The sequence below is a fragment of the Rhagoletis pomonella genome, unplaced genomic scaffold (genome assembly GCF_013731165.1).
Source record: "Rhagoletis pomonella isolate Grant_MI unplaced genomic scaffold, Rhpom_1.0 Rhpom_scaffold_00013, whole genome shotgun sequence".
NCBI classification, from domain to species: Eukaryota; Metazoa; Arthropoda; class Insecta; order Diptera; family Tephritidae; genus Rhagoletis; species Rhagoletis pomonella.
This window is the reverse complement of record NW_023458567.1, coordinates 2,780,251-2,800,142: the sequence shown is the minus strand read 5'-3', so window position 1 is coordinate 2,800,142 and position 19,892 is coordinate 2,780,251. Positions and strand designations below refer to the sequence as shown.

Below are 19,892 nucleotides of genomic sequence, written 5' to 3'. Positions count from 1 at the left end.
CCCCCCGCTACTCTACCGCGCCCACTTGCCTTCACTCTTCAACACCTCTTCAAATTTAGCCTACAATTTGCCGATATTCTTAGCAATTGCCACATGACCCAGATAACATCGAGCACTTTGCAATGCACAGATGCAAATACTCAGTTTAACTGTAAAAATTCCAATTTTAACACGCTTTTGACCTATGTGACATGTCATTGTAAGTGCATATGAAAAATTTCAGCATCCACACGCGCTGTTAGCTGCCACTGAATACTACGCAACACTGCAAGCAAATGGCAAATGAAGTGATATTTTACAACACTAATGCAATCGTGATATTGCGTCAATTTTGTGTTCGTCTTACTTTTTGAGTAAATATTTAGTTTATTTATTTATTCTTTCAAGTGATTTATGCAAACTATTTACTACTACAAAAGCAGTGTATTTGCGAAGGAGCTTCTGCAGCAGCAAAGTTAGGTTGAAGACACTAGCTTCCCTACGACTAGGGGGGAGGCATCGCATTGCAGTTCGCCCGTCGTCGCACAATCATCGTACGAGTAAATGCTGCTCAATAATTCATTCGTTACTCGTAGCGTGCAAATTACTTAGAAAAAAAAAACAAAAACAATAATAAATGCAAATTTCTTCAGTGTATCACTTTTTCGTGCTCTTTGTGCTATTTAGTTTTTTGATTTTTATTTTTGTTATGTGTTCTGTGCCATTGGCGTGAGAAAAGTTTGAGCTATTGACGAAATGAAGGTAAAACGTGCGGAGAATTGGTTGTTGGATTGTGTACGTACGTACGTGTCTTATGAAAGGGAAAAGCAATTTTATTAGAAACGATTTAAAAGAGTTCCGATGCAAACTAAATAGATCAACGCGAGAGTTATTGCTATGACTGGTGATGTGAAAAACATTTGAGATTTGCGTTAGCTTAGTAGATCGATATTGAAATAAAAGAAGGAGATTAAGATGTTCATATGTATGTATGTATGTATGCATGCATAATATCTCATCTGGAAAGCACGCGCACAGAGAATATCAAGAAGTGGACCAAGAATGCTTGCAAAAAAAGATACTGCCGCTTCATTTCGGTTGAGTTGCCTGCATTGGAAACCCCCATCAATTTTCAATACCCTACAATGCAAGAGTCTTCATATAGACCGGAATGGAGCATAAGGGACCGGCAATAGCTTCCTTGCGCCTGGAGCTATCAATTTCCAAAAGGTTTAGGCGCGACGACAGCGATCTCTGAATACTGCGGCAATGAGGAATAGCCTAATACTGGAGACCACCGTAACTGTGAGTAAGAGTCACACACCGAAAAATGAAAAGAAAAAACTTATTAGCTGAGGATATAAACTTTTCGATTCTAAACAAACCAAAGTGGAAGGCAAACGGCTTTTTCCAAGTCAATTATGCAAGCAATAAAAAGAAAAAAAATACATAAAGTAACTGAAATGAAAGGAAAAAATAAACAAAAAATTATAGAAATAAAAAGAAAAAACCTTCGATAGCCCGCAGTTAAGAAATCTGCAATTAGCAATGCAGGCAGTCCGCAAAGGAAGCGCACATGCAATTCCACACACGCCAGCCAGATTACAACACATACAACATTGCAACTTCCTGCGGCAAGTTGGCGATTTGTTTGCATTCCGCCATCTTGTGCAACACACCGACCACGCTCGCCTCAACAGTGTCTGCCTACACTGCAGTTCGCAGTTTGCACCTAATAGCGCAATATATATATATTTTTTTTTCAATCCTTTGGCACTTGGTTCGCCAGCCAACCAGGCGAGCACATCCTGTTTCCGTTGCGCTACCACACACACACACACACACGCACATACACTGGACGTACGTTGGCCAACGGCCAGCAGCAGACAACTGTATGCCTACCATTTTTCATATGCTTGCAGTCAAATGTTTTATATTTTACTTTTAAATGCCCAATGGGGGCGTCTCACTTGAAAAGTTGCCAACTACAAGTCTGTGGCATTGCTGGAATTAATGAACGTACAACAACATGTGTGTATCCTTCCGTTGGCTTTGAAGCAATTTACAATTTAAAGGTGAAAAGTTCACGAGTACCTGAGATGGGCACTATTTGGAAGGTTAGTGAAGTAAAAGTGGATGCGAAGTGTTTGGTTGCTCTTGAATTGTAATAATTTGTAAGAGCACGCAGCTGAAGAACATTATTATTTGATGAGGTAGAGAAAGGTCTGATAAAACAAAAGATAGTAATTCAAGTTAAATAATTGCAGAAGAAGTAAGAAAGTTATTATCTCGAGAAGGGACTTCAAAGGAGACCTGACTAAAAGCTCTAGTACAGCTAGACTAATTCTAGTGTCTGACCGAAGCTGGAATTGTGGCCGAAGCCGAAGCTGAAGCCGAATATTAGGTATTATTCGACTGTCGGTCGAACACCGAAGCCGAAGCCGAAGCCGAACATTAAAATTAAATTTTACGTTTCAAAAATAATAAGTCTGTGATTTTTTATTTTGTAACAAATTATTTTTATTATTACATTAATTTTTCCACAGTGTTATATAGAGAGATGCGAAACAACAACAAAATTTTAACAACTGTGGTAAAATAATGTAACTTCACGACAAACACAACACCATGGAATTGCCTAATTGTTCGGCACCGAAGCTGAAGATAAAAAATCAGCCGAATAGGCGGAATACCGAAGTCGGGGCGAACCTTCGGTCGAACACTAACTAATTCATTATCATTGCTGTTTTCTTAGGACACAAGGAGAGAGTTAGAATCAAATGCAAAACGTCACTTATTATAGAAGACCAAGTGAACGGAATTGTCAATAAACAATATGAGTTAAGCCAGTAAGCTATCCATCCTCTACTTGGCCGAATCGAAGCTTTTACTCATATCAAAATGCCTCTTCCTTTGACTGTCGGGTCCCCCTCATCGAAGCCTTAGAGAAAAGGCCCAAAATGTTGTCGTACAGTTTGATTGTTTCCCACACACATCCCCTGTATCTCGAGTACCAATACTGAGGGAATAAATAAAACCACTGCAGAGGCATTGCAACAGTTTCTGCAGTAGTTCTCGGATGTGGAAGACAATAGATTATGTCCGGTGGGTAGGCGGAGGCGAAATCCTAGTGTTCGAAAGACAGTTTTCAGAGGGAATAAACTTTAGCTCAAATTCAAGTCCAGCACTGCTTGGGAGCCAAAAAAAAAGTCCGACTATTGGTATACAGCAGCAAAAGTCCTGCAAACAGGCACATTTGTTTGTCAAAGTCCGGTTCAAGCGGTCGGAAGGCATAAGTAATATTCCCAGTACCAAGTTAATATAGAAATGCTTATATAAAAAAGCCTCAAAAAAAGCTCTGAAGCCTCAAACAGCACCCAATTTCTACACTCTAAAAACTTTTTGTTTAAATTTGCGCATATTAAGATAGGAAAGCAGTTCCTTCTCTTAATGAATGCAAATTTACACACTGTCTGTTTACTTTTACATACCAAATTTGTCACATAGAGAAAAATTACACACAAAGTGTTTAAAATTGAGTAAACAAGAGCACTTGATATTTATTATTTGTAAAAAATATATTTTGTAATTTTAAATATTTCATGTATGTATTTATGTGTATATTTTAAACAACTTTGCACAGATTCTCGTTGAAAAATAAACAGTTTTCAGTAGTAGTTTTACAGGCAGTTTTTAGAGTGTAGATAAGTTCTACTAGAAACGACCTGATACAACTTAAAGAGCGTTTTCCGCGGTAGGTACAACTGATTCAAAACGCAAAAAGTAATACATTGAAAGTAAAGGAAAGACCAGAATCTAAAAAACTCACGAAGTGGGATTGATCTATTCAAAACAGTTTGGTGCTGTGTAGCCTCTTTGACCTTGAATTCTTAGGCCAGAAAAACTTCTACCGACACATATGGGTAAACATTTATTTTATTTCAGCTGCAATTTTATACGCATTTTAATCTAACAAAAAGCCGTCAGTTGTGCTAATACCCACTTGAAATCTTTCGACGCACACTTCTTTCCGCAGTCACCAACAAACTCATAGAAATATTGTAAGAACACATCAATAGGGCTTTTAATGCCACCTAAGCTTAGATTTACACAACCTTATTGAATGCCAAACTACTTGACCTTGTGCCCAGCAGCCTTTCACACACACACATATACACACCCTTCGCTGCTGCCTATTGAATTCGCATAATCCTTAGAAAACGCTCACTTAAGCAAACGGTAAGCTTACCTTTTACACAAAGACACGTCGGCGTTCCCCGTCGCATTCGCCACAAAACTGTGATTGCCGCAGCCGCAATCTTCAACTGCCTCCTCCACGCGCGGCGCAGCCTTATCGTTCAACATAATAGTGATGTCAGGCTTTTCACTTTTACGGCACTTTTTGCTTGAATGCCTCAGGTTGTCTGCCGCATCTGCACCTGCTGACGCCGATGCCGACGCTGTCGAAGTGGTCGATGAGGACGCAGAAGACTTCGATGACGAGGAGGATGACGATGACGCTGAAGATATTTTCGACGCCTTCGAACACGCAGACGTTGTGGAATTCGTACACACATTAGACGTTGTAGCATTTTGCCCGAAGCCGGCGAATTTCTTGTGCGCGGTAAAACTGCGACGTATCGATTGCAGGCTATGACGTAAGAAGGAATCACGCTTAAATAAATTAGACGTGGATTTTTTTGATTTATTTGGCGGCGGTGGCGCCACCGGGTCTGTTTGCGTTTGGCTGTGGGCTTCTGATGGTGCGGGCATCGATTTTGGACGCAAGTGCGTGTCGCGGCGTATTAAGGTCTCCTTATCTGCGTTCTTACTCTCCTGCCCAAGCGCGGCGGGGTGGCGCAGCAGGGCACGTAAATTCTCATCCGAATCGTTTGGTGGCGGCGATTTAGATTTTTTCATTTTCGCTTTTGCTTTCTGTTGCGCTCCTGATTTTGCATTTTCATGTGACTGCGTGTCGTCGAGTAGCAGCGCCTCAATTTGCCTTAAGCTGGTGGGATTAGGTGATGCGCTTTTTGACTTTCGTGGTCGCGAATGATTTGTCAAGGACCGGTCTATAAAGCTGTACGACTTGATGAAGTAGAGATTTGATTGATTTTTTTGTACGTTTAGCCGCGCGATATGCGAATCAGAGTTGTTGCGGCACAGCGCGACAGCGGTTGGGGATGGCGATGGCGATGGCGCTGATAGCGCAGCGCTAACGCCGTTGGCAGCCATGTTTGGTGAGGCGTTTTCGCAACTACCAGGCATGTCGCAATTGTACGCTGTTTCTTGCGCCTCCAAATTGTCATTTGTCAGAGTCGCTACGGGCAACTGAATTAGGCTCATTGCTGGCTATAATTTATGCGTTTATAATGTCACTCCAACGGTCAGCTTGGTTTGTTGCGTTTTATGAAGCTTATGTTTTAGTAAGATATGTATCTTTAGGTGTCATTTGTAGTTATTTATTTAAGGAATACATTTTTGGTTGTACTAAAGCTTTAAGTTTTAAAATTTTGTTATAATACTTTTTTGTTTCATTTCTTAAGTTTTTTTTTATAATCTTTTGGTTCTTTATATTATTCATTTTTTAACTTCCTAGTTCTTTTTTAGTTGAATTCTTTTGACTTTAAATTTATTTTCAAATTTTTTTGTTGTATATTGTTTTAGTTTATTAATTATTCTTATTTTTATCAGGGCTTAAATTATTGTTTTCTATAGTTTTTTTTTTATAATTTTTTACTTTATTTTGTTGTTGCGTCACGCTAATTAATTATGTCGTACACGCGCACACTACACAGCCGCTCATCGATCAGCCGCGCCGATTCTAAGGCATACAGCGGTGTGTGTTTTTTTTTACACATTCACTCGGGCACGGGCAAGCGTTTAGTCTGACGCGCTCACGCTTTCACGACGCCTTACAGTATTTGTTGGCTAATGCGCGCGCTGCTCAATTCACACACGTCCGCCGCAGCGCGCTCAATATGTCAACTGACATCTGGCGCTGCTCTGTTATGGCTGCAGTCCATATGTGCGCTAGTTGTTGTTGTTTGTGTGTTAATCACTATTCAAACTTTTGTAGTCACTTTTTTTTAACTCAAGAAAATATTTTTTTTTGTTTATAAATTTCCAGCTTTTCTTAGCTTTGTTTTGCTAATCGATTTTATTCTAAATATTTCACTTTTATTTTTGGTTGGCGCCTTGTCAGCTGACTGCTAACACCATCTGGAAACAGGTTATAATAAAAAAATAATCGCGCACAAAAACAACAAATGCCAAGCAACAGTAAACAAAATAATTCCCAATGCCTTTTGTAGTCGTCAAAAACTTTCTTCACGCTCGTTCGCGTCTATTCTCAACACCGCAACGCCACAGTGATGTCATATTTCACATATCCACAAATTTACTTTGCATATTTACTTTACTAAAAAAATGTTTTATTTCACATTTTCACGAGACTAAATTACTATTCAACAGCTCATTTCATGCCAACAATGACATTTTTCAGATGCCAATCGGACAGAAACACTGATTTTCCGTCTCTTCAACAACTTTTCACCGCCTCAAACACATTGCGCTCGCACAACAAACCTCAAACAACAAGAAACAGTGAGTAAAATCGTCACGCCACTAACCGCATATGTTTTGTTTCTACCACTACCACTACCACAACCCAAACAACAGCACTCGTACTCGCACGTATTAGCATTCACCGTTGTTCCGTTGCTGTCATGCGCCGATTTCGAACTGAAGCCCAAGCGTTGCTAACACAAAGGTTCGAGCGACGGGCGGCACGCCACTGACCGGCGTTTGACGCGTTTGCGCGACGCATCGGCGCTTGTCGATTGCTGGCGCTGGCTGGAGGGTAGCGGGATAGGCAGTGGTGCGGCGGTTGATTTGTTGTGGAGATATTAAGACAAATGCTGTTAAAAATAATTTCCGCTGTCTGTGGGGCGGACCAAGAAGCGCTACCGATTCGTAAATCTTGGTTGACAGGGCGTATGAAATTAATATTTGTAAGTCTTATTTTTCCAAGCGCGCGTTGTAGTTGAGCAATAAAGTGATATTTTGTATAATTATAAAATCTATAATTAACAGTGAGCAGTTAATTATATAATTATGATGCAGTTGTATTTAACACTAATGATATCCGTTGTTCGTCACAATTAAAATTATAGCTTTTCTGTTGGAATTTAAAGAAACCACAGAAAGGGAGGTTAGCAATATCTTAATTAAAATTCAATTACATCAGCTACTATCCAGCGCACACAATTTTCTATTGAACAATGTTTAGGTGGCAGCTCTACAAAAATAATATTTACTTACCAAATTTTGTATTTGTTTATAAAATTAATAATTTTTTTGTAATTTCCAAAGGTTAGATGGGAGGTTAGAAATTTATAATCTCTTTAAATTTCATTACTAATCCCGTCAATGTCCAGCGCTCATAGCCACTTTGCTGCTGATAATAATAACTAAATTATTTATAAATGGCAACGCTGCCAAAAAATAATTTCATGAAAGTGTTTCAAAAATTCGATACTTTTTTTTTAATTTTTTGTACTTTAAAATTAGTTGTTTTGACTTTGGCAGCTCTAAAACAAAAAAAAAATTCTTAATCAATATTTTCCCGAATACCCATACGGTGGTTGTATAAGCTAAACAATTGATTTTTAAATAGGTGGTAACTCTACACATTTCTAATTTGTTTAGATGGCGGCCCTACTAAAAAATATTTTCAAACACATATGGTTATATTCCTTTTTAATATTTATTTGTATAAAAAGTGTTATTTCGTTTAACAACTCGAAACAATTTTCTTCAACGCCGACATTGCAAATTTAATTAAATTCAATTTTAACTTAAAAATTTAATTTGGACTTGAAAATTAAAATTTCATTAATTATGTTTGTTATTATTATTGTTGATATATAAATATTTTCAATTTCATGTTTTGAAATAGCTAGTAACTCCATTTAAAAAAATCGTTGTAATAATAAAGATTTTTCACTTAAATGGTGTCGTAAAACTGGGTAGAAGTACATACACTTGTGGTCACCTGATTAAGTTAAGTGACATTTTTACAAGTTTTGGCTATTTTTATTTAGTTTATTTAATGTTTATATTTTTTTTTTTTTTAGTTTAACACTTTACCTTAACAGCGCACACATAAATCCACATTTCAAACTTCGTACAAAAATTACGAAAATTCAACAAACTTTAACAATTACACCCAAAAATTGTATTCTTAGAAAAAGTTTAGGTACGCAGTTTTATTGCTCATTGAATTTCAAGACGCTAGAAAATCTCGTTGCTTTTTTATAATTTTTTTGCTGACGGTGCTAGGCAATTTCTTCTATATAAAAGAAATTTATATGGACGAAAATATACAAAACTATAAAATTAGAGTGTGAACTAATACTTTGGTCCTTATTTTTCTTCAAAGCGGGCATATATAAGCTTGGTAGAACCTTTGCGGTTTGGTTGTAGTTGTCAATGAATTACGTAACTATTGTTTTATAAGATGATATGGCAAAAAGCTTAGCGGCGATAAAAAAACAAAAACTGTATAATTTCATGTTATTGTTTCTTACTTTTTTTAAAGCATTTTAAATGGCAATTATCAGCTGTTATCGCTTTATTTGTATATCGTATGGCTAGTATGTATGTAAGTATGCATTCATGAACCTTTTGAGCGATATGAAAGTCAAAGAAGCAATGAGAAATATCAACAAAAAGTTTGTTATTGACAGTTCGAAAAGAGTTTTTTCTGAGGGTTGAAAGGAAAAGTTATGATGCGCGCCAGGCGACATAGATCAGGAGCCTACTGTCTGAATATGACACTGAATGAAGATTCATTTCGCAGCCACAGGCTGTACTTTAGAAACACCGCCTTGAAAATCGCGAATAACATTTTTATCAGAAATGCTAGTCCAAGTAAATGAATCACAACAAACACAGTCTGAGTTCTGATTGAGTCGACTTGAAATTTTATTCAAAATAATTTCTATATCAGTCAGAAAACAAACTATCTCTGCCATCTGTCACAGGTGTTTTTACCAGCTATCGGAATCGGAGTGAGTCATTTTGGGCGCCTCCGTCATTCGTTCGCTTCGATTAATGAGTTCAATGAGCACAATATGTTTTTATTTACCCATAAAGTAATCAACTGATTATCGGTGCTTTCAAAGGTTAATCGCTTTATATGATGCCGGATATTGAAATGTTATTTTTTTAGTTTATGGCCCCCAAAATTTTGATTAGTCTGATCCCTGTGAAAATTTCCAAACTGATATTCTACTTATCAGCAACTCATTTATACTTATTATGCCTTATTGGAGTGGCAATGGCACAAATATAGTTTAAGTGGTTTTCGGAAAAGATCTACTTACTATTTTTGCTTCAAAACCTTAACAAAAATTTATTGATTGTAACATGATAAAAAAATATAGAAAGCCAGAACCGCTTAGAGGCACTTTTAGCATTTTTGACGTTTGCAAGCATTTTAAAATTTATGTCACAAACTCACTCACAAATTCTCATTTTCTATCCCAAACAACAACAATTTTTAACAGTTTCATGTTTTTATTTTCAATTTTATGGATTTAAAGGTGGATTTTAAAGTGCTGACAAACTTCTAAAACAAATCATAGCCGACGAATTGAAATATAAAAAATTTTGTATGTTAAATTATATAAAAAAAAAAAAATGTTCGAAACGCACACTTGCGCTATCGCATTACGTGAAAACCCGTAGAAGTCCAAAGGCCTTTGATAAATGCTAACTTGTTATCCATATTGGCTGAGATGATTGGGTAAAAAATCAAGCGCCCGATAAATAAAAATGCAGGTGTTCAATGTAAACCAAAAAATTTACCTAGGTTTATCTACGTACCTATGTATGTATGTAGCATAAATGGTTGTAACGAGGCAAAAACAAAATCAAAATAAATGTAGATTTCATATCAAAGCGAATGTTATATATGCCATACAGTATAAGCAAAAAGTAATGATATCACAAATATTTTTATTCTCCCCCGATAAAAGTTTCTAAAAAAATTTTAATTTCATCGCAAGGTATCGGTATCTGAGTGGGGCGCAGAATTCGCTCAACCACTCGAAGCTATTCGTACGCCATCAAAAAGAATGCTTAGTATATTTGAATAAGTACAAATAATTTAAAAAAAAAATGCTCTTGCCTGGTTAAAATAATCTGATATGCAAACATACAAACATACCATATTTTTTTACAGCAAATAATTATCACGTGAAATTATATGTAGAACAAATATTGACGTAAGTACTTAGCAGTATTATTAGTATGGCATAATTTTAATAAAATACAATCAATTATCGATATGCGACTTGCGGTTATCAGCGTGAGTGAACATTTGTTTATTTTGCAGCTCAGAATAGCTGCTTTTGGTGCAGGAAAGCCCTAAATTTAATTTATTTTTTGTTTTATGAGGAAATATTCGCTAGATTATTGGCTTTAAATAGCATTCAAAATTTGTTATAAAAACAAATAAAGCGCTGCTGGCCGGTTGTTAGAAAATTGTATTTTACCATGTAAATAAATATTTAATAGGGTGGACAGATGGGTTGCCGACATGAGTGGAAAATTTATTTAATTTATATTTTTGAAAAATTATGAGAACTTAAAAACTGTACAAAAATTTTTGGCAGCTCAAAACCTTGACATACATTTTTCTTAATTTATGGCCTGCAAATACAATTTTGCTAGTTGAAAAATTGGACATAAACTTCTTATAATTGAATGTTTGGACAAAAAATTTTTTGGTAATTTAAAGTTGGATATAAAAAAAAATGTATTTATAAACTAGAAAAAACTGGTCAAAAAATTGTGGTAATTCGAAATCTCGACATAAAATTTTATAGTTTTAAAACTGAACAAAAACTCTTGTTGATTCGAAAACCGGTAATTTAAAAGTTGGACGGAAATGTTTGCTTATTTGAAAACTAAAAAAAAAAATCTACGGTATTTTAAAAACTGAACAAAAGTTTTTGTCAATTAAAAGACTGGAAAAACATTTCGTTGGTAATCAAAAAACTTGAAATAAACTTTTACTAATTTATAACAGATATAATTTTACGGTTTTCTAAAACCTAAACATACGTTTTTGGTGATTTAGAAATTCCCCATGAAATTTTGGTTGTTTGAAAACATAAAGTTCTAAAGTGGATATAATTTTATTATTCAAAGACTTGTCATTTATTAAATATTTCAAGAAAAGTTTTAAACAGGTTGAATAGTAATCAGCTGATGGACAATTTTAATAAAAATTAGTTTTAGTGTCCGCGCCAAGTCTGTTAATTTTTCAACCCACCCTTGTACATATTTTGAGAATAGTCTATAAGAATTTTGAATTTTTAATCTTTCGCACGGGTCAAGCATATGATTGGGGTAAACAAATAAATTTTGATGTATGTAAATATTTATAGTGTGGCAAGCAAAATATGTACATACTTACATAGCTATCGATTATTATTCGGTGCAATAAATGGCGTTTTTGATGCAAAATGTGTATCTTAGCATCCTAAATTTATATAAATTTTTGGCTAGTGAAGTTCCAATAAAATAGAAAAATTTAACGGAAAGCTGAGTAATTATTTTCGAAATAAATTTGAAATTGTTTATATACAAAACAAAAATTTTTAAAATACAAAAATTAGCAGCTCTCATTTAAATTTCACGCGAATCGATTTGAGTGAATATTCGCATTTACGATTGCACGTCAGCACTTTTTTATTTTTCTATAACAAAACTTTATGTTTTTGACCGCGTCCATAGCCCATTTATGCCCAAGAATTCTCGCTAAGTTGAATAATCCCATTTTCTAACGTAAGAATTTTAAAATCTACATATGTATTTATTTAGTATATTCTACATAAATAAAATTCAAATGCGTTTTGTTGTGTTGTTGTTAGTTTACAGAAGTAGACGAGAAAGTCATGTGTAATTTCTAAAAATAATAAAAATGTCGTATGCGTGCGCCGCATGATTTTCAACACACATAAAAGGTAGTGTTGAAAATGTTGGCACAGTGTGTGTGATAGGACTAATAACAAGGAAACTTTGTACAAAAAACTATGCAAACAAAAATAATATAAAATAACATATAAAAATAAATAAAATAAAATAACATGTAAAAATTAAAAAAAAAATAATACAAATAAATAAAAATTAGATCAAAAATCAACAAAAACAAAAATATATAAAATTAAACTGCGAACTTAGAACAGAAGCTATAGCACTTGAAAACCTTATAAAATAAAAAATATTAAATTTGAGTAATTTAAAAAAATAATTTCTCGCCTTCGAAAATTAAGAAGGATTTCGCTTAAAAAATAGGATCACAATAGAATAATATATGGTCGGAACTTTGTCTATTAACAACTCATTGTACTCAGCGCTAAAAACGCAACGCAAAAGTTTCAAATCTATTTGCATTATCTTTATGTTTTCCAAACAAATTAAATAAAATAAAACAGCGTATTAATTAAAAATTAAATTTAAACCATATTTCTTTTGGAAATTCAATTATATTATCTAAAACTCAATAATATAAAAAAGAGAACATTTTATAAAGTATATTTGCTCTGCTTCAACCCACTGTGCGTTTCACTGAAAACGCACATTTAAACTTAGACTTTATGCCATTGTCGATGTTGTCATTTGTTTTATTTATTACGTAGATGCTTTTACCAATTTTTTCACAGATGCTCGCACACACAGCGCAGAGACAGAGACATACGTATTCACTCCCGTCATTGTGTTGCACGCAATTACTCTTCTTCTTATTGTTGTTCTTGTTAAAGAAATTAATTTTTTGTTTTTGTTGCAAGGCAAAGGAAAATGTGTTTTCTCGGTCCGCTCCAGCAGCGCAACTTCATAAGAATGTAACTACAATGCTGACTAATCTAAGTTTACATTGGATGCTGGCTGACTGGCTGGCTGACTGGCTGATATGTGGTGACAATTTTCCAATGAAATTTTTATGGTTTTAATGCCATGAAAATTTTTATGAGGGTGCTTTTAGCGCTTAATTGTTGGAAGTTTTTCCTATTCAGCGCTGATTGATGATTGATACTTTTTTTATTGGTGAACATTTTTTTTTTTTGATAATTGAAAGCGGGTGAGAGCAATTTTAAGAGGCGATGAACGCAATTTATCGAAGCTTACGAGGCGTTTAGAAAATCAGTGTTTGCCGTTTTGATTATTATAATTTTGCTCTGCATGAATTGAGTTATTTTTCGCTTATCTCTAGTTAATTACAATTCAACGAATTTTCGTTTTTTTAATTATTTTTGATAAATTATGTTTTTCCAAAGATTGATATATTTCAAAACTTTTTCAGTGAAATACTTTTCGCGATTTTTTAGCAAGTTTTTTCAGATTAAATCTTTATGAAAATGCTCCGAAGCACGTTGTGTACCCGAAAATGGCTGCGTGCGAACTGACGTGTGTGAAAATGCGAAAAGCTTAAAAAAATGCGGCGCGCGAAAAATTGTTTTCCTTGCCGCAGACATTTTTAGATGCATATATACATATGTATTTACAATTGTATGTATATAGCCACATGGTATATACCGCAAATATATTTGGTACTATTTCTTTGCGCCTATTCCTATAATAAAATAAAGGCATAACATCATAAATCAAAAAAAACTCCGATCGCTTGAAAAAAAATTATAAATTTTTTTAATTTCCCATTTTAATTTAAATAAAGATTATTCTATTCGTTATTTAGCGGAGTTTGTGCATACGTTGGGTTTTTGAGGAAAAAAATAATTGTATGCATTTATAAACGCCATTCTACTTCACTTTGGGCCAATTGTAAGATGTTTTTTGGGGCAACAACGAAACATTGCCCATCCATGTGGGTCTAAAAGGATTTTGTTTCGCCTCGTCGACTTTTTTTTTTTACAGTGGATTGAAGTTTCCACTGTTTGATTACAAATTCCGTAATTAACCGTGTATGTTCCTTATATCTTTAAGTAAAATTTTTTTTCAGCACATAATGATTGTCTTCAGATGCACAGATATAATAAAATTATCCAGCAGTTTTTTAGTCTAACATTTTAAGCCCTTAAATTCTCCCATGATGTGCCTTTTTACCGCTATTTTGAAGAATTTAATTAAAAGGAGCAATTTGGGGGACTGTTATTTACTCTTTGCTATATAATACATATGCAATACATACATATATGCATGTACATACGCACTTAAGGCAACGCAAAAAATTGCCTTTTCATGTTCATATGTATGTACATATGTATTTATGTACATATATATGTATGCACAAAGGTATCATAGGGAATACACACTAACATGAGCTGCTCAGGAGCCTTTTTCATTGCCCAACAGACAATTAAATGCCATTACAATTACAAGCAAAATGTACTCATATGCGTACGACAAAAAAATGCGATCGCTCAACTAAAGAACTAAAGTTGTAAACAAAATAATAAAAATATTAGTCATCAACTAAAATATGCAAAGCGGCATTGAGTGCGTGGGCTGATTAAGCGCAGAGTGATAGCAACAGCAGCTAAGTACTACAACGTAACGCAACACAACAATGGACGTTTGTCGGTGCATAGGAAGGAGCAGCACAGTCACAGCCGACAATAACAAAACACTTTGAATGGCCTTCAAAATGTCGTCCTTTTATATTCTGATGGCTGATAGTCGCAAATGTCAAATGTAAGTATCAACGCTGGATTGGCGGCCAGCTCTCAGAAACTACATATGTGCATACATATGTAGATACCCTGCAGGGAAACCGTGGACTAGTGAATCAAATTTCGAGTTCCGTACTAGATCTTTATCGCCAAAAACGAACCAGTCCGATAGTAACTAGATCCCCACCAGTCGAAAATCAGCGAAATGTGGCACTAAAAAAAAAACTATCTTATTTCACTTTTTCCATTAAAAATCTATATTTAAAGTGAACTTTAGAAAAAGGAATTCAGAACGAACTAGATCTTATCTGTCGAATTTAGAACTAGTTTGGAAATATCGAAAAATGGATGCCGCGGGTGGCTTGTTTACTTTACATAGATATGTGTTTGGCGGCGTTCGCGCATTTCATTGTGCACTTCACAGATGCTTTTTCATAGTTTGGTAATACAAAACGAAAATTTGTGCTAACATTTTAACATCTTGGGACCTTCTGGAATCTTACCAATAACAGCAAGCGACTCTGCAAACTCAGCTACAGCCAAAGGTATGTAAACGTACATTTCTTACAATCATTCAAACAAATTTAATTTCAAATTGAAAACACATTTCTTTGAAAATAATTTAAAATCGCACACAGAAAAGATCCAAAAATATTGAATCATCATGATACTTTTTTCTTTTCGATTTTAGGACTGGTTCGGAGTTATAGAATTTAGGCATAGTTCGAAACTATCGTAAAAGGAGTGCAGCATAAATTCTTTTTCTAATATTTTCCGCCAATTTTTTATAAAAATATGGTTCATTCTAGAACAAAAACATAAAAATATAATTCCTAAACTTTGTGCAAGACTCGCGAAAATTCAGCAAATTTTCATGGGAATTTTCAACTTTTTAATCAGATTTTTTTTGAGTATGCAGTTTCGCAATCCATTAAATTCTAGTAAAAAAAACTGCAAGTTCGGAGTTAGTAAAAAATCGCATTGATTTTTGAGAACTTTTTTATGTTGAAAGTGTTATGCATTTTTTCCACATAAAGTATTTTCGAAAAAAAAAAATTTTGTATGGAACAGACTGTGTGAAAAAAAATTTCCAAAAATTAACGGTCATTTCTAGCTGCTTAAAACTTGTATTTTATTATAATAAAATTGAATGGGCTACAAATCTGCATACTCCAAAAAAATCTGATTAAAAATTTGCTGAATTTTCCACAAAGTTTAGGAATTATATTTTTAAGTTTTTAGTTGTAGAATGAACCATATTTTTATAAAAATTTGGCGGAAAAATATTAGAAAAAATTTTTTTGCATATATTGTGAAAAATTTGCTGTGCCAATAACTTTTGCCAGCAGTGTATTTTTTTACTGTAATGTCTTTGGACGGTACTAACTGTTACTGCCAATATAGGAGTATTACATATATGATAAGCGTGAATTTCTTATGAAATTAAATTCGGGAGACCGTTAGCAACAAGCTTTCAAAAAATCAATGCTAGTTTAGTAAATTGCACTTGTTATATAAAAAAAAGGAAAATTTTGATGAAGTCTTTTTGAATTTTTGTGAACGTTATATAAAGTGTGAAACTTTGATTTATATGCTTTATATTTTAGAATGAACTGTATTTTCATAAGTAAATAATAAAACAAAAATTGTTCATGAAAATAATTGTGTATATTATATTAGAACAAGGTGTACACTTTCATTTGCCGCCTAGTGTAGATAGATACATAGCTGCTTATGTATATGAAACTAACAAATAAATGACTTTTTTTCGGTATTGGTGGATTTTTGCAATGCAAAATATTGACAATGCAAATAAGAGATTTAATCGCGCAAATTGATTTTGTCTGGGGTTTTTTCTTATTTTTCGTGGTCCCAAGCATGGTTGGACATCTAAAGAATGTGAGTCGTCATTGAAATTGCCCTTAACGCTCTGACGCGCCAGGAAAATGGCCAAAGAGCGTCATAATTGATGACGTTTGAGCAGATTTTGAGTAAACAAATAAATAAAAATATTCTTTAGCGACACAAGGTGAGCGCTCAGAAAATGTTTCGCCTTCACTATTGCGTGATTTTTTAATGCCAAATACTTGGCTTTCATTTATTTTTATTTTTATTTTTTTTGGCAAAATTTTAGTTTTTCCCCGCAGTTTGTTATTTCATTTTAGTTATTTATTGGTCAGCGCATTGAGTTGGTCTAGACGTGCGTTTCGTATGGCGAAAGCAAGCGTTGGCTTTGGCAATTATTATTAAATAAACATTTGTGTGTGTAAGTATTTGAAATCATGTCGCTTTAATTAGAATCCTATGAATTTAAAATTATGATTAAAAGAAATTCAAAAAAAGTATTAAAGTACTATTGTCCTGATGGCCGTAAAATGGCATTAAAAGTTTACTGGCGAGTTAATGTTCGTCAAGTTATGCTTAACGAGAAAATTAGATTTCAAAGTTAATTTAAACTCATACACAAATTTTAAGCATTTGACGACCAAGAAAACCCTTGTCCGCCCCGAATCAATGGCGACTAGAAGCATATTGCAATGTGGTATAGAAAAGTAGTAGTAATAGCAGTAAAAGTAGTAGAAGAGTGGTAAAAAAGGTGTCATTTAACGGACCCCGCCCACTTACGTGAGCACTTTTAATAGGTTCGGACCCGACAGTAATGTAACCCGACAGTAATGTAATGAGCTGGTGGTCGAACCCGGTGGGTGTACCCTCGAAGACGCCAATTAACGTGCCAGGAAGACGCTTCTGCTTTTTTGACGTAGGTGGCATTCCATTCCCTCACGGAAAGCATCTGTGCTCAGCCAATTAGAAATAAATCTTGCCGATCACCCCATGTTTAAAATCTTGGAGCTTATCTGAGCTCTTAACTGCAGGTTGGTGGATATATGCTATAAGATAGCTCTACCTCCGTAAGCTACTAGTTCACTTTGAAAGCAAGATGTATAAGAGCGTATTTTCAGAGCAAGATAACACACTGCTGTGCAATATAAATGGCAGAACTGACTTAACTCTGCTCTCGAGTTTTTCTCGGGTCCCAAGCACGCGAGTGTCGGTCTACTGGCGACCAAGTCGTTCGGACGATGTAAAGATGGTCTCAACACATTTTATAGTAGCGGCTGGTTTTTCCAGTCATTTTCTCGTTGAACTAAGGTCAATGAAAACCCATTGCCACTGCAGTTTCAAACATAGACATATGTATACACAGCCCATAGTACTTTTAGATACTTTGTGAATTCTACAGGCTCCAAGGATTACCTAACCGACAAGTTTACTTAGAAATTACTTAGAGTTAGAAACAAGTGAACACGTTCTTAAAAAATTATCGGCTAGAGTACTTTAAGGAAGGAGTCTAAGAAGACCAGCTTTCAAAATATTATTTCATAAGCCGCTTGAGAATTGCTAAGTAGCAAAAAAAATAAAAACGAAAAAAGGCAATACTGTGGCATGGCATACTTTTAGGAAGCGCTTCCTGATGAAATATATTTCGATTTTTTGCTCAAAATTTCACAGAAATGTATATAGTAGTAGACACTCATCACCAATATTTTTAAACTGTCGAGACAACAGAACACACCCACAACACAGTTAGGCCCTTTATTATGTTACTCGCAGAAAATCTAAACTATTGTCATATCCATAGCATTACATAACATTGCTACTGTTAAGATCGTGTCAGACGTATTTCGTATGCAATCTATTTCGAAAGAGGTCTTTCGAGAGAGGTTTTTTTTTTCCGAAAGGCGAATTGCAAATTGCTAGTGCGGCACGAGCAAGCTGAAATATATTTCCGAAATCGATTTACGCGCTTTGAGTTGGAGTCACACCTTGCAGCTTTCATTTCTGAAAGCGATTTCCGAAAAGTGACAGAAAGGTCTTTCTGGCTGTGCACACACGGAAATAAAATTTCTCTTTCTCAATTTGACAGCGAATTGTGTGGAAAAGTTGGAAATATTGCCAAGTCTGACCCGCTCTTTACTGTTAAATCTTTTATTTTCTCTATGTCAAATATAAGTAAGCACACAGTGTGTTTGTATGCAATAGTACGCGTGCAAGATATCGATTTACGTACTCACCTTGAAAGTCTGCGTTTGACATTATCATCATTTGCTGATTTTGTTGTAGCTTGTTGTTGAGTTAATCTGCAAGCGAAAAAAAAAATAGAATTTAAATATTCAAATAGCAAAACAAATTAGTTACTGAAGCAAACAAACGATCGAAAAAAATTTATTGAGATTGTATGATTGAATTGAGAAAGCCGTGTATGGTAGATAAGTTATTTACTTGTGAAGCAATTTGTGCAGATATGTTAATGGCTTGATGATTACTTTCCCAAATAAAGCAGAAACTCGTGAGTGCCAAATTTTTATATCGAACAAAAGAACTTAAAAATAGTATATCCGGTGAGTTGTTAGCAGCAACTGGAAGGCAGAGCTAGCCTACAGCCCAAGGGTCGGTCGCCATCATCAGCGACTTTTTTACTAACTTCCAGTCGCAATTTTTTTGAATTACCGCAAAGGAAGCAAAGAGAGAGAGTGTTGCCTAACGAGACTGAATAAATAAGTCATATATTTCTGGTAGATGAAATACTCCTCGTTTTTTTTGAGTAACCTTTATTTATTTTAGTACAGATCCCCCTGTCATGCTCTTTAAGATATTGCGTGATTTTTTTTTATCGAAATATTGCTCTCTTGGTATGCAAAGAACAACACTTCCGTATAACTCTCATTCAAACGAAAAAATTAAGAGAAAATTAAATTCGCAAGGAACGAATGAAAATGTAAAAGGACGAAGACAACAACGTTCTGCAGATGTGTAAGTAATTGCTTTCTCGAGTATAATTAATGCGCAGGATGAGGATGTGGTGTGGCAATATCCGCTCAATAAATATGCAAATGACCACGCGAGGAACTGGTATGAAGATGTAGAGGGAGTAGTGTGGTGCACTATAAATAGGACTATGGTAAACAGCAGGAGATATAAAGAGGCGCCTAGTTTTATTTTGACAGGAAGGTGTGAAAGGAAGTGAACGCAAATGCCCTAAATTTCGTTTAAAAAAAATATGCAGCCTATGATAAAAAAGATGTTTGGTGGTATGTAAACATTATGTTGCCTCACCAAAAACTTCAGTAAATTTTTATAACATTAATCGTCAGTACATTTTTTGCAGTCAATATATGTACATAAATTTTTTCTGCAAATTTTCGCAAA

At 34.7% G+C, this 19,892-nt stretch overlaps 1 protein-coding gene across 6 annotated transcripts in view; it reads right to left on the bottom strand.

Moving 5' to 3' along the window:
* Positions 1 to 19,892, bottom strand: part of LOC118748490 (pneumococcal serine-rich repeat protein-like) — a 124,879-nt gene that overhangs the window by 97,402 nt on the left and 7,585 nt on the right. For 5 of the 6 annotated variants that reach the window (XM_036482965.1, XM_036482966.1, XM_036482970.1 and 2 more), the window contains exon 1: positions 4,229 to 5,349. In XM_036482965.1, the coding sequence (XP_036338858.1) occupies positions 4,229 to 5,325 (1,097 nt within the window). In that variant the 5' untranslated portion in view covers positions 5,326 to 5,349. Of the gene's footprint in view, positions 1 to 4,228; positions 5,350 to 18,757; positions 18,824 to 19,892 lie in introns of those variants that run through there. The other variant, XM_036482971.1, reaches the window with a different exon arrangement.